This window comes from Citrus clementina, unplaced genomic scaffold (assembly GCF_000493195.1).
Source record: "Citrus clementina cultivar Clemenules unplaced genomic scaffold, Citrus_clementina_v1.0 scaffold_9, whole genome shotgun sequence".
Taxonomy (NCBI): domain Eukaryota; kingdom Viridiplantae; phylum Streptophyta; class Magnoliopsida; order Sapindales; family Rutaceae; genus Citrus; species Citrus x clementina.
The window spans coordinates 29,693,322-29,707,217 of NW_006261964.1; the positions used below are offsets into that span (position 1 = coordinate 29,693,322).

General features: G+C 35.3%; 1 protein-coding gene across 1 annotated transcript; it reads left to right on the forward strand.

The window, feature by feature from the left end:
• Nucleotides 1-12,385: 12,385 nt before the first annotated feature.
• Nucleotides 12,386-13,252, forward strand: LOC18031188 (probable membrane-associated kinase regulator 6). Its single transcript, XM_024190111.1, has 2 exons — nucleotides 12,386-13,111; nucleotides 13,213-13,252. The coding sequence occupies exons 1-2, from the start codon at nucleotides 12,445-12,447 to the stop codon at nucleotides 13,218-13,220; spliced, it is 675 nt and encodes a 224-aa protein (XP_024045879.1). The 5' UTR covers nucleotides 12,386-12,444; the 3' UTR covers nucleotides 13,221-13,252.
• Nucleotides 13,253-13,896: the final 644 nt, after the last annotated feature.

Below are 13,896 nucleotides of genomic sequence, written 5' to 3' on the forward strand. Positions count from 1 at the left end.
GAAAACTACTCAGGTGGTGAGGATGGAGGTGAAGGAGGTGGATACGGATATAGAATGCCGAAGTGCTCAAAGAGAAGGCACTGTCCATGAATAAGCTGCTGCTGTTGAAACTCAATCTGCCGCACCGAAAGTGTCTGCACCTCATCCATAAGCTGCTGAAGAGTAACATCTCCAGAGGTAGGAGGCCGTGGCGGTGATGAAACAGATGCAGAGACATCGGGAGCTGAAGCAATCACGGGACGATCTCAGCGTCTACGCTGCCCCCGAAATGAGAATGAGAAAATGGGTAGCTGATCAGCTGGAACCACAGCATTAAGTGGCCGATCATCACTTGGAGCAAGAAAGGTAAACTTGTTCTCAGTATATTTGACCCAAGTGCTATTTTTCCACTCAAAGCCTAAGCCGAGAATAGCATCATCCCCGATACCCTTAGACGGTCTACACGACGGTTCTTTAATCGGCACATCAAAAAATTTCAGGATTCGGGTAATGAAATGACCATAAGGAAGGGAGCGAGTAATCATCTTAGGTATACTGAGCATGTTTCGGACAATGGTATATCCTAAGTCGACTGGACGATGTCTAAGAATACAATCAATCAAGGCGACATCCATATGAGAGACCTCATCCAAATGGCCTGATCTAGAAAGGACAATACTCTGAATAAAACGAAGTAATATCCGAGTTTGAAAACAAAGACATTTGTTGCGAAATTGGATAGTACAATCTTCATTGGAAAGGTCGACACGACGACATATATTCTTAACAGCATCAATATAAACATAGTCATCAATGTTAGGAGGTTTCCTAGGTGAAAAAATTTCTAGGCCATCATCGGAAGATCCTAGGATGGAGTTCAACTCCGAATCATCAAACTCAATCAAAACTCCTTCAACTGTGGTGATTACTCGATTCTCTTTCTCCGTAAAACAATCCATATTCGAGTAAAACACTTTCACCAAGTCAGGATATACATTTTCCTCAACAACAAGTGCATTAAGCCAACCAACATCTTCCAACAATTGCAATAAAGTTCTATTGCTAATACTAAAATGATTCAACCAATCCGGTAAAACAAAAAAGGTTTGGAGTACCTCACGAGTCATGAACTGTTGGTAAAAACGTTTGGCTAGATGTTTCTTGTTTTAAAAATGTGTGGACTCGAAATTGGATTGATCGGAGGTGCCCCCTGCTTGCCGTGACCAGTTGGTTGGCTGAACCGGTTCTTTGCCTTTTCTTCGAACCGGCCGAGAGCTTGACATTGTGATTTTGATGAATTTAAAGATAAAAACAGCAAAGAGAATGAAGATGATGAAGATTGAAAGATAGTTTGAGAAACAAATTGGATCAAAAACGGCTAAGGAGGGAGAAATCTAGAGAGAGGAAAATCAGCCCAAAACCTAGGTTAAATTTGGGATCTAGAGATTTGGATGTTGAAAATGGAGTTTAAGGATGATTTTGAGAAAATAAAGTGATGGGAAATGATTTTTGAGACTCAAATTGATGCGAAAACGGAAGAAAAAAATGGATTTTTGAGTGAAATCAAGTGAGGAGCAATCGATTTTTAGTGAGAGAGAGAGAACTGGAATACCGAATGAGTGAGGAAAATGAATAGATGAAATAGTTCATGAAATCGGCTTTCCGGATTTTACTAACCGGCTAGCCGGTTGTGACCAGAAGCTTACAACCCATAACCGACTTGCCGGTTTGACTTCAACCGGAAATCTGGTTATAGTCCAACAAAGTAATCACGCGAATCCGGCTAACCGGATTTCACTAACCAGTTAGCCAGTTATAGGGCAGAAAGCAAGAAAACCATATCCGGCTTTCCGGTTTATCTAACCGGTTGTCCGGTTTGGAGGCAGAAAGTTGCTTCTCGAATTCGGTTTTTCGGTTTTAAGAACCGGTTATCCGGTTTGGAGGCAGTGAGGAGGCTTAGCAAATCCGGTTTTCCGAATTGATAAATCCGATTATCCGAATGATGACCCGAGAGTAGCCAAAGCTAATCCGGCTTACCGGGTGCTAAATCCGGTTATCCGGAACTTGTCCCGAGATAAATCAATAAGAAAGCGGTTTTCCGGATAAGAGAAAGTGATAAACCGATTTAGTCATTGGAAATCTATTTGGCTTTAATTGATTTTTGGCAAGCTCTTATACTTGTATTACACACACCATTTAATTTTTGGCTTTTTAAAATTGATTAATTTTAAATCATTTTGAGATTTAAAACCTTTCAATAAGCCATTTAATGCATGAAATATAAAATCATAAAATTACAAGCATATCAAGCTATCTAATTCATGAAGCATAGATCCACATAATAACAAACATATCAAGCCATGTAGTAAAACATAAATCAAGATGCAACATTCATCATTCCAAGCTCATGTCTTATCTTTATAAAATGCTCTTCGCTAAGAGGTTTGTAAAGATATCCGCAAGTTAATTTTCAGTAGAAACAAATTTAATTACATCTCCTTTTTTAACATGATCTCTAAGAAAATGATGTCTAATTTCTATATGCTTAGTCCTAGAATGTTGAATGGGATTCTTGGAAAGATTTATAACACTAGTATTGTCACATAAGATAGGTATTTGATCAAGTTTAATACCATAGTCTCTAAGGGTTTGTTTCATCCAAAGAATTTGTGCACAACAACTACCTGCGGCAATATATTCTGCCTCGGTGGTTGAAAGCGCAACCGAGAGTTTTGTTTCTTACTAAACCAAGAGACAAGAGAATGTCCTAGGAAGTGACATATTCCACTAGTACTTTTTCTATCAACCTTATACCCAACAAAATCGGCATCCGAATAACAAGTTAAATCAATATGAGTTCCTCTAGGATACCAAAGGCCAAAATTAATGGTGCCATCAAATATCGAAAAATGCGTTTGACAGCAAGCATGTGAGACTCCTTAGGACAAGATTGAAATCTAGCACACAAGCATACACTAAACATAATATCAGGTCTACTAGCAGTCAAGTAGAGTAAGGATCCGATCATACCTCGATATGTCTTTATATCAACTTCCTTACCTTTTTCATCTTTGTCCAGCTTGATGGTAGTACTCATATGAGTGCTTTTTGCCATTCCATTATCATAGCCAAATCTTTTGAGTAGATCTTTCACGTACTTGGCTTGGTTTATGAAAATTCCTTCCTCGTTTTGTTTAATTTGAAGTCCAAGGAAGTACTTCAACTCTCCCATCATACTCATCTCAAATTCTTGGCTCATACATGATGAAAAATCTTTACACAACAACTCATTAGTAGAACCAAAAATAATATCACCAACATAAATTTAAACAATAAATATGTCTTGGTTCTTATGCTTAACAAAAAGAGTTGTGTCCGCTTTTCCCATTGAAAAATTGTTATCCAACAAGAAGTTTTTAAGCCTATCATACCAAGCTCTAGGCGCTTGTTTTAAACCATACAAAGCCTTGGATAACTTATACACATGATCTGAAAATTTTTCATTTTCAAAACCATGAGGTTGTTTCACATAAACTTCCTCCATAATAGACCCATTTAAGAAAACACTCTTGACATCCATTTGATATAAAATAAAATTCTTATGACATGCATATGCTAACAACATCCTAATGGATTCTAACCTTGCTACATGTGCAAAAGTTTCATCAAAATCAATTCATTCTTCTTGGTTGTAACCTTGAGCCACTAATCTAGCTTTATTTCTTACAACCACACTAGATTCATCCATTTTGTTTCTAAATACCCATTTAGTGCCTATAATGGATTAATGTCCTGGATTATGAACTAACTCCCGCACATTATTTCTCTCAAATTGATTCAACTCATTTTGCATTGCCATAATCCAAAATTCATCATTTTCCGCATCCGCAAAGGATTTTGGTTCAATTTGAGAAATAAATGCAGCATGCTTACATGTGTTCCTAAGAGATGATCTAGTGGTAACACCTCGTGAGGGATCTCCTAAAATTACATCCTTAAGGTGAGAGGAAATATACCTCCACTCTTCGGGGAGTGTTTGATAAGTACCTTCATTTTGCTCTACATTTGTTTCTTCATGATGTTCCTCTTGAATTCCATGTGGTGCGTCTTCTTGGTTGTTATTTGATGCTTCTTCTTGTTCTTCTTCTTCTGCATTATCAACAATGACTTTCTCCGTAGAGGAGGGGTTAGACTCATCAAATGTAACATGCATAGATTCTTCCACAACTAAAGTTCTTTTGCTATAAACTCTATAAGCTTTGCTTGAATTTGAATAACCAAGAAAAATACCAACATCAGATTTTGGATCAAATTTACCAAGATTATCTTTTGTGTTCAAAACAAAACATTTGCATCCAAAAACTTTAAAATAGCCAATGTTGGGTTTTCTATCTTTCTAAAGCTCATATGGAGTTTTATTAAGATTAAGTCTAATCAACACCCTATTTAAAATATAACAAGCAGTGTTGACGGCTTCGGCCCAAAAATACTTAGGCAAATAATTTTCATTCAACATGGTCCTAGTCATTTCTTAAATAGACCTATTTTTTTCTCTCTACTACTCCATTTTGTTGTGAAGTCCTAGGTGATGAAAATTGATGTTCAATGCCAAAGTCATTACAAAAATTTTCAAATGCATGATTTTCAAATTCTCCACCATGATCACTTCTAATACAAGTAATAGAATAACATTTTTCATTTTGAACCTTTTTATAGAAAATTCGAAATGCATCAATGGCATCATCCTTATTAGTTAAGTAGGGGTGGGCAAAAAAACCGTAGTGTTAAAAAAACCGAACCGAACCGACGGTTTTTTTTAATTCGGTTCGGTTTTTATTTTTTAAAAAAACCGAATATACCGTTTGTAAAAAAAACCGAAATGTCGGTTCGGTATTCGGTTCACTTAGCTGAACCGAAAAACCGAACCGAAAAACCGAATTATTTTTTTATTTTATTCAAATCAAACATGTGTTAATAATTTTATTCAAATCAAACATGATTTTATTCAAATCAAACATGTGTTATTTCTCTTTATAACATTATGATTATGTTTATATAGATGGAGTATTGGAGTTTGGTTATGTATTTTGAAATTTTAATATTTCATATTTTGGGAGTATCTTATTAATAGTTAGTAAGATATTAGTGATAAAATGTGTTTTGAATACTTTGTATTTATTGTTAATATTTGTAATAAAATTAGGATAAATTAATTGTTGAAAAAAATTATTACATTCATGAGGCCCAATGGACTAAAAAATTAAAAATTAAAAATAAGCTCAATAGGCCAAGAACCGAAAAAACCGAACCGAACCGAACCGATCCGAAAAGAACCGTTTGAGTTCGGTTCTTATTGAGTTCGGTTCTTATTCGGTTCTTTTTATAAAATAACCGATTTAAATCGGTTCTACTTAATTTCGAACCGAACCGAACCGAACCGAACCGTGCCCACCCCTATAGTTAAGAACAATACCCATGTGTATCTAAAATAATCATCCACAATTACAAATGCATAATATTTGTCACTTAAACTAGCATATCTAAAAGGTCCAAACAAATCTATATGAAGCAATTGAAGTGGTTTTGAAGTAGAGATATGATTCTTGCTTTTAAAGGAAGTCTTGATTTGTTTTCCAAATTGGCATGCTTCACAAATTCTATCTTTTTGAAAACTGATTTTTGGAAGATCTTTAACTAAATCATTTTTCACGATTTTGAAATCAAATCCATGCTTGCATGACCTAATCTTCTGTGCCACAACCAACCATCATCATGCAATGCAGAGAGACATTTATCATGTAATGATGCACAATCTATATTAATAGTATAGACATTAACACATCTATTTCCTACAAACAAGACTTTACCATCACATGCATTCTCAATAACACATTTTGATTCATCAAAGATAACTCTATATCTTTTATCGCATAATTGACTAATACTAAGCAAATTGTGTTTCAAGTTTTCAACCAAACACACATTTTCAATGAGAGTAAAGGATACATTACTGACATTTCCAATCCCAATGATTTTTCCTTTTGAATTATCTCCAAACGATACATCTCCACCATTTTCGATCTTAGTGAAACTTGAAAGCCAAGAATAATTCTCTGTCATGTGTCTTGAACAACCGCTGTCCAAGTACCACTTATTCTTCTTCTTCTTCAAGCTCTGTAGAGAAAATCTCAAGTTTTAGGTACCCAAACATTTTTGGATCCTTGAGAGTTAGCAATGGTTCCTTTCGGAACCCAAACACATTTCACACCATAATATGCATTTCTCTTCACTGCACATCTATTTTTCATATGATCATCTTGATTACAATAATAACATACAATTTGATTGTTAATAGATGTATTCTTCACAAAATAGCTCTTGTAAAATTTTTGTTTCAAATTTGGTTTATAACCAATGCCACTTTTTGTCAAATACACATTTTTGTAAGTTTAGCAAATTGTCCAACATCTTTTGCCCATTTGTGAATTTTAGCACAATTTCATTTAATTCATTGCTCTTCTTTCTAAGCATTTCATTTTCATTTTTCAAGTCATTCATGTGTGATTCTAAGTGCTCATGTGAAGTGCTAGAATTCTCAAATAATGTTATGCTATCATGCAATGTTTTATTTTCTAATTCTAGGCATGTAATCTTTGCACTAAATGATTTATTTTCATTTTTAAGCTCTATCATCTTCTTTTTAAGACATATATTCTTTTTACCAATCTTCATCAGCTCATCATGCAAATCCTTAAAGGTATCATGTAATTTATCATGTGTAGAAAGAACATTTACCTTATCAAGTTCATCACATGATTCTTCCCCAACGGCCATGAGAGCTAAGTTTGTCATTTCTTGCTGCTTATCTTCATCACTTGTTTCCTCATCGCTATCATCCCATGTGGCCACCATAGCTTTCTTCTTGAGTTTGTTGAGAAGGGGACATTCCGGTCGTATGTGTCCGGGCTTCTTGCATTCATAACAAGTGATTGGCTCCTTCTTCTCCTTCTTATTCTTGTAGCCTCTGAACTTTCTCTGCTCATTATTCTTCTTGTAAAATTTTCTGAATCTTCTAGCCAACATAGCCAACTCTTCATCATCCATTTCTCTTTCCTCATCACTCTCACGTTTTGAAGCCTTGAGAGCAATGTTTTTCTTTTTTTCCTCATGCCCTTTTTCAGCTGCCAAATCTTCTTCATATGAAATGAGAGAACCAATTAAATCATCAATAGGTAATACATTTAAATCTTTTGTTTCATCAATGGCAGTCCTTTTTTGTCTCCATTCCTTAGGTAGTGACCTAATGATTTTCTTGACTTTTTCGCTATTTGAAAAAATCTTCCTTATAGCACCTAGAGTGTTCACTATGTCCGTAAATCTAGTATACATAGAGTACACATTTTTATTTTGTTCCATTTGGAACAATTCATATTGTCGAGTGTACCTACTTATTTTAGATTCTTTCACTTGGTTTGTACCTTCATAGACAACCTCAAGTTTGTGTCAAATCTCATTAGCACTTTCGCAACTAGATACTTTATGAAACTTTTTCTTATCTAGTGCACAAAATAAGGCATTCATGACCTTGGAGTTTAGAAAGGCTTTTCTCTTTTCGAATTCATTCCAATCTCGTGAAGGTTTTGAAATATCTTCTCCGACTTCATTTTTAGTCAAAGGCATGAAAGGACCATCATTAACAATTTCCCAAATCTCATAATCTAAGGCTTGCAAGTAAATTCTCATCCTAATTTTTCAATATGGGCAATCATTTCCATTAAAGTAAGGTGGTCTAGTTGTGGACTGTCCTTCCCTAAATGTAGAATCATTTTGAGTTGCCATTGATCTTTAGCTCTAGACGGTTAAGTCTAAATAAGAGCACCTCACTCTGATACCAAATGAAATATAAGTGTGCAACCCAAGAGGGGGGGTGAATTGGAATTTTAAAAAATTATCCTAGCAAATCCACACAACAAGCAATCTAATGTCTTAATAAAAATTGAAAGCAATAAGTTCAATAAAAGCACAATAATTAAAAAGTAAGAGAGAAGAGAAATAAACACACGAATTTTTACGTGGTTCAGCAATCCCCGCCTACGTCCACGCTTCCAAGCGATCCAAGCTTGAAGATTTCACTATTCAAGCCTTTCCAAGGCTTCAACCGATTACAATTGACTTCAAGGTGTCAATGAACCTTTACAACAAAAAGATTATCTCACAATCTCTTCACTCAAGTGTCTCACACACTCAAACTCTTACAATTGAGATAAATAAATGAAGGTTACAATGAAACTCACTCAATGAGTAGATATTCAAAAATGAAGAATAAGAAATGATTCAATGTTTTTATTTTGCAAGTTTGAAGGCTCAAGATATCTCGTGTTCTTTTTGTTTTTGCTTGTTGGAGAGATTGAAAATGAGATGGATTTGAGTTCTTATAGTTTGAGCTCAAAAACTAGCCGTTATGCACATTTTGGTCGTAACCGGATTGCCGGTTATGGACATCCGGTTAGCCATTTAATGTTACCGTTACAGCCATAATTTTGAATTTCTGAACATCCGTTATGCCGCTTTGTCAAATCCAGATTGCCGCTTATGCTCAGAAGCTTACTGCCCAACAACCGGATTTCTATTTGTCAGGATCTGGTTAGCCGCTTGCTACAGTAACTGCTACAGTGAAATATTTTCTAATTTTACAGTTTGACCCCAAAACTTTATAAAACTGTATTATGGCTCAAAACATTATGAAACTTTGCAAATAGGTCCAATTTTAGAATTTTTAAATATTACTTTGTCAATTCCAAAACTTTTTGAATTATGATTTCACCCAAACTATGTGAAATTATAAAATGACCCAAAATATTTAAATAGTTTCAACTAGGTCCAAATCCGAATGTTAAAACAATATCAAAGGTTCTAAAATACATTCATTTTAGTCCAAAACACTTTGATTCTATAACATCATTTTCTTATTATAAAAGTGCAATTCATAAATCTTTGCTTAATCAATACATGTGGTTTGTTATCATCAAAATCAATATTTATAGCCATATAGGCTAACATTAATGGGCTTGAAAAAGCACGCTAAGCATGTGAAAAAAAAGATTGACATGCTTTTTTGCGTATGGCTTACACATGGGCTCATGCCGTGGGCAACGCCAAGCCTAAAAAAAATTTGAGCGCGGCACGGCACACCTGTTCGCTTAGTGGGCTATGCTGTGCCAGCCCATGGGCCTTGGTTTGATGAGTCGTGCCGTGCGTTGGCCATTTTTACCTCGTTCGGTCCCTTTACAGATATGGTTAAAGATCTTACTCATATTGTAATCCTTCACAAGTGTCTCTCAAATTTCTTCTCCTTCAATCAGATTGGTTCAGATTTAAGCCTTAGGCTTCATTTGTTATTGTGGTGTATAAAAAAGCTCTTGTTGTAAAATAAAAAGTTTATTTTGTATGATAAATATGAGTTTTGAATAATAATTTTAACAAAAAATAATAAAGGTATTGTAGGCTTTTCATTCAGGAATCTTGAGATAAAATCAAGCTTAACTTCCTAACCACATCTGTTAGTGTTTACCAATAGCTTTAACGGCAGCCTCTTCGCCCTCAGAGTGACAAAGTATTTGCCTGCCCGGTGCTCAATTTTGCTGAGTCCATAGCTTTTTCTTGGCACGTTCCAGTATGAAGAGGAGGCTACCACTTTGTTCCTAGGCTTGGTAATGGCTGCCTGTCTTTGCACAACCAAGAAACCTGTTGGCTTCAATTCTTATCCAAGATTTCTGGTTTTTTTTTTTTTTCCCTTATCAGATATCACTCATTTTTGCCTTCCCGTAACTGCTATAAAGGTGTTGACATTTAGGAACTAGAAATTACCAAGAGTTATCTTGACAGACATTCTAGGGGGTCCTGCCTTGTGTTACCAATCCTTTCTAATGACAGCATTTCAGGTTTTGTCCTGTCCTGAAAACAATATACTATCTGTCATCTAGAGGATACTCCTGTGATAAGAAAACTAAGTTGAGGTTGAAAAACACGTATCTAGCCTAGTGCCTCGTCATGATCTGATCCACTGTGTTTAGTCTATTGACTGACAGTTTAGAGACCGCAACCATAGAAAAATTGTAACGTGGAAACATTTTAAGAGCTTCATCTAGGTGCCTTTTCGAATCAAAGGTCAGATTTTCGCCCCGTACCGTGAATTTACACTCGCATATTCACCCTGACTCCCCATAGAAAGGGATTTGTCAATAACAATTATGGATCCGGGCCACTTCCTTAACCCAGCATGTGCCATTAGACCTTTGTGCAGGGTATGGGGTGGTATACTTTGCAACATGCAACGAGATTTAGACAACTCACCGTAAATTTACTTTTTTCCTCACTATGGACTATTTTCTTTTCCTGCTTCTCTCTCTCTCTCTTTTTTTTTTTTGTTCCAAGTTCATGTTGGAAACTCTGTGCAGTTCTATTGCGTGAAGTTGTTATTTTGATGTACTGAAAGAATAATTATGTTTTCTCATGATTAAACTTTATGCAATGAAAGACATTATTTTTGTAACCTAATTGCTTTTTGATGCATAGATTCTCTAGTAATTGCTTATTGTCCTGAAAGGCATACAATGAGGGGGACCACTTCTTTACAAGTTACAATCTTTAATTGGCTTCTGTCGCAGAAACTTTGGTCAATGTCTATTTCATTCTCCGACAGCTTTGGGACCCCTGTCTGCTATTTTTGTTTTTGTAGATTGTCTGCAAATAATAATTAGTACTATTTTACATGACATCGACATTGCTTTCTCAAGCATTTAAGTCTCGAGAAGATTGCATTTCACCACCACTCAGACCCCTAGTGGATGTAGTAGCCTAGAATCTCCTTGCCAAGAGAACTTAGTGATATTTTCCTTTTCTCCCTTCTTTTCCTTCGATTTTAGATGTCTCACTTTAACTAATTCAAGGACAAGATTGTTGCTACGTATGACGATGTGTATCATCTTCTGTTTATCTGTTCAGTGCTGAGTTTTCGAATTTATGTGGGATGTCTTCTTGTGGCTTTGTTTTGATGTTGTAATAAAATCCGAAGACTGTTAATATTGTTGTGCGATTACATTTTTGTCCAGAATAGAGCACAAAATTGAATTTTACTAATCTCATCAATCGCTATTAACTTGACGTTAATATTATTATTTTCATATGGTATAATGCTGGTTTGATGTAACTCTTTGAAAAGTTGCATACAAGCTTGTTATACTCTATTATAAAACTTACGTACAAGCTTTAGGGCTTTTATTTTTTTTGATAAATTGGGGCTCAATCAAGAGTTAGAGAACAAAAGACGGGGGTAGCAACCTCGTAAGCATCATACATAAGAAGGGAACTAGCCCCAATCGGAGGACTGGGATACAAAGTAAGGCCAATAGGCAAAGAAAAAGTAAAGTTCGCTATGTAATCCGCAACAGAGTTCGCCTCTCTGTATACGTGGGAGATAGAAACCTATCAATCCTTATTGAGATACTCCTTAATAGCATAAATAAGAGAAGAAAACTCATTGGTGAGCACTAACTGTGTGGCCAACATTTGAGTGGCACACCAGCATCAAGTGCATTACCAGCATCTATATAATATTGTGGAAATTATTAAAGTATTAACTTCTAGGTTGAGTTCAGAGGCCAGTAGTTAGAATGTAAGCATCAGAATGGTGAGTTCATGATCCTTTCAAACTAGTCATGCTCACCCAAAATTGAATAAATAGAAAGTAATAAACATTATAAAAAAGATAATGACAAGGCAAAAGCAAACCAAGCCAAGTCATATTTTTTGTATATGATACGTAAGTTTCCTGAAGCATAAAGAGCCATGGCACATCCTTTATTCCTAGCCTAGTGACAACTTGAATCAACAATAGAGTTTGTGCATGAACCTGCTTCATGTTTATCTAAACCTCTGCTTGCCTTTTAATTTGTAATATAGTTCACATTGTGAGAACATATGGGTTTATAACAAACATTCTAAAGCATACTACTCTAAGTCGGATTATTCTCTTAGTTTCTAGAGGTTTCTTAAGTAGAATAAAGGAATATGCATGAACCTATTCTTTCTTTTCTTTAAATTCCTTTTGATCAGTATAAATCATGTTTATGAGGTAGAAGTAGGGGTCTTATTCTTCTTGTTGGTGAAGTTAAAAGCAAAAGGTGGGGTAAACTTGTGATGCAACATTACATTATGGGTGCCTGTGGGGGCTCACATTTTTGTTTCTTTTCTCCTTTTCCCTTTTCAATTATTAAAATTCATTGTCTTGTGCCAGACAACCACATATACAACTGTTAGCAAAGAGAGGATATTAAGGTATATAAATATACAAAGATTTGTTCCATAAGGGAGTGACCTTTCTTGTTACCCACCTAGCAATCTTCTTTTCTCTCATTGTGTTGTGTGTATATCTTCTATTCTTTTTTCTACATAATAGTAGTAACCATGGAAACTTCTCATTCTCAGCCTCTTTCCATTGAAAGTTTTTCGTATAGTTGGTTAGTGAACCTGAAACCATCTCTAGAAAGCTTGGATAGTTCTCTCAGGGCATCGCTTGATGCATGCGATGAAGCTTCTTTCATCGAAATGGACCCAAGATTGCCACCATCTAAGAGATTCATTAGAAACTCTCAGGACTTCAAATTTGATTTCCCTGTTTCACAGTCACCTCTTGCTCTTGTTCATGCTGATGAACTCTTCTCCAATGGTTATGTTATGCCTCTATTCGTCGACCAAATGAAGATGGAGGCTTTTGATGCTCCAGATTCAGCTCTACCCTTGCCTTCCTCTTTACATGGATCAAAACTTGTGGTCCAAGGCAGTAAGCAGACAAATCGTACTTCTTTAAGAAGGTGTCGAAAATTATCTAAACGAATATTTCAGAAGTATTTGGATTTTCTTAGGCCATTGTATCAAAAAATACGAGGGAAGAGATCAAGTTCTAGAGCTGAAGGCGGCAATTCAAGAGTTCATGTTATGAATAGTTGGGTATATTCAGCAGAAACATCTCCAAGAACAAGCGTTGCTTATTCTGTTGATGATAATTGGCGCAAGTCTTGTGATTCTGACAGCTCCATTTACGAGGCAGTTCTTCATTGTAAAAGATCTATTGGTAAGTGATTCATTTTGATTTTAGCCAACCCTTTTTCTGTTTAAAAAATGAAAAAGAAATATAAGGTATTGATATTGTTGGTTACTATTTGTTCTTTCCAGGAAAATAAATTGGAGCTAGCTACTGTACAAAAAAGTAAAAGAGGAAAGGAGAATGGAACAAAAGCAAGGAGCTAGCCATGACAAATTCACATGTGAATAGAAGATAAATGAGCAGCAACTTGTGATGCCTGTCCTTTCTGCTTCTCTTCTTTAATTGAGAAGATAATGTAAATTTGTCGATGGAAGCTCTAGGCTGAGAGAGAGAGAGAGAGAGAGAGAGAAATAATTATGCATATATTACAATTTTGGCTTTGTCTCTTTTCATTTTGGAAGCAAAGCTACCAATTATATGTGAACAATCTCAATGTCTCTCCCTTAGTTTTTTAAAGTGTTTTGCTTAATGAAATCAGCTGTACTTTTTTATTCATAGGTATGTTTCTAATCCATAGAACACATGGTGATGAGAGCAAACGGATTATTATTTATTAATCTCCTATTATTGCATGTTGTTAAGGATCGACCATGTAGCATTCATCTTTTTCATTTTGCTTGAAGTTATTTGATTTAGCTCATGGATTTATCTCTAGATCTTTTTATAGATTTTTTAATTATTTATTTTTTCAAAAATTTATCTAAGGGTGACTGACTGTAGCTTAATTCGAATATATCTAATTAACAGAATTCTTTGGGGAAAAAAAATTCATTTGACATTAACTTGGAGGTTACACATTTCAAAAAAAAAAA

Excerpts from the sequence above, each read along its gene's own strand:
- LOC18031188 (XM_024190111.1), top strand. The coding sequence starts at position 12,445 with ATGGAAACTTCTCATTCTCAGCCTCTTTCCATTGAAAGTTTTTCGTAT.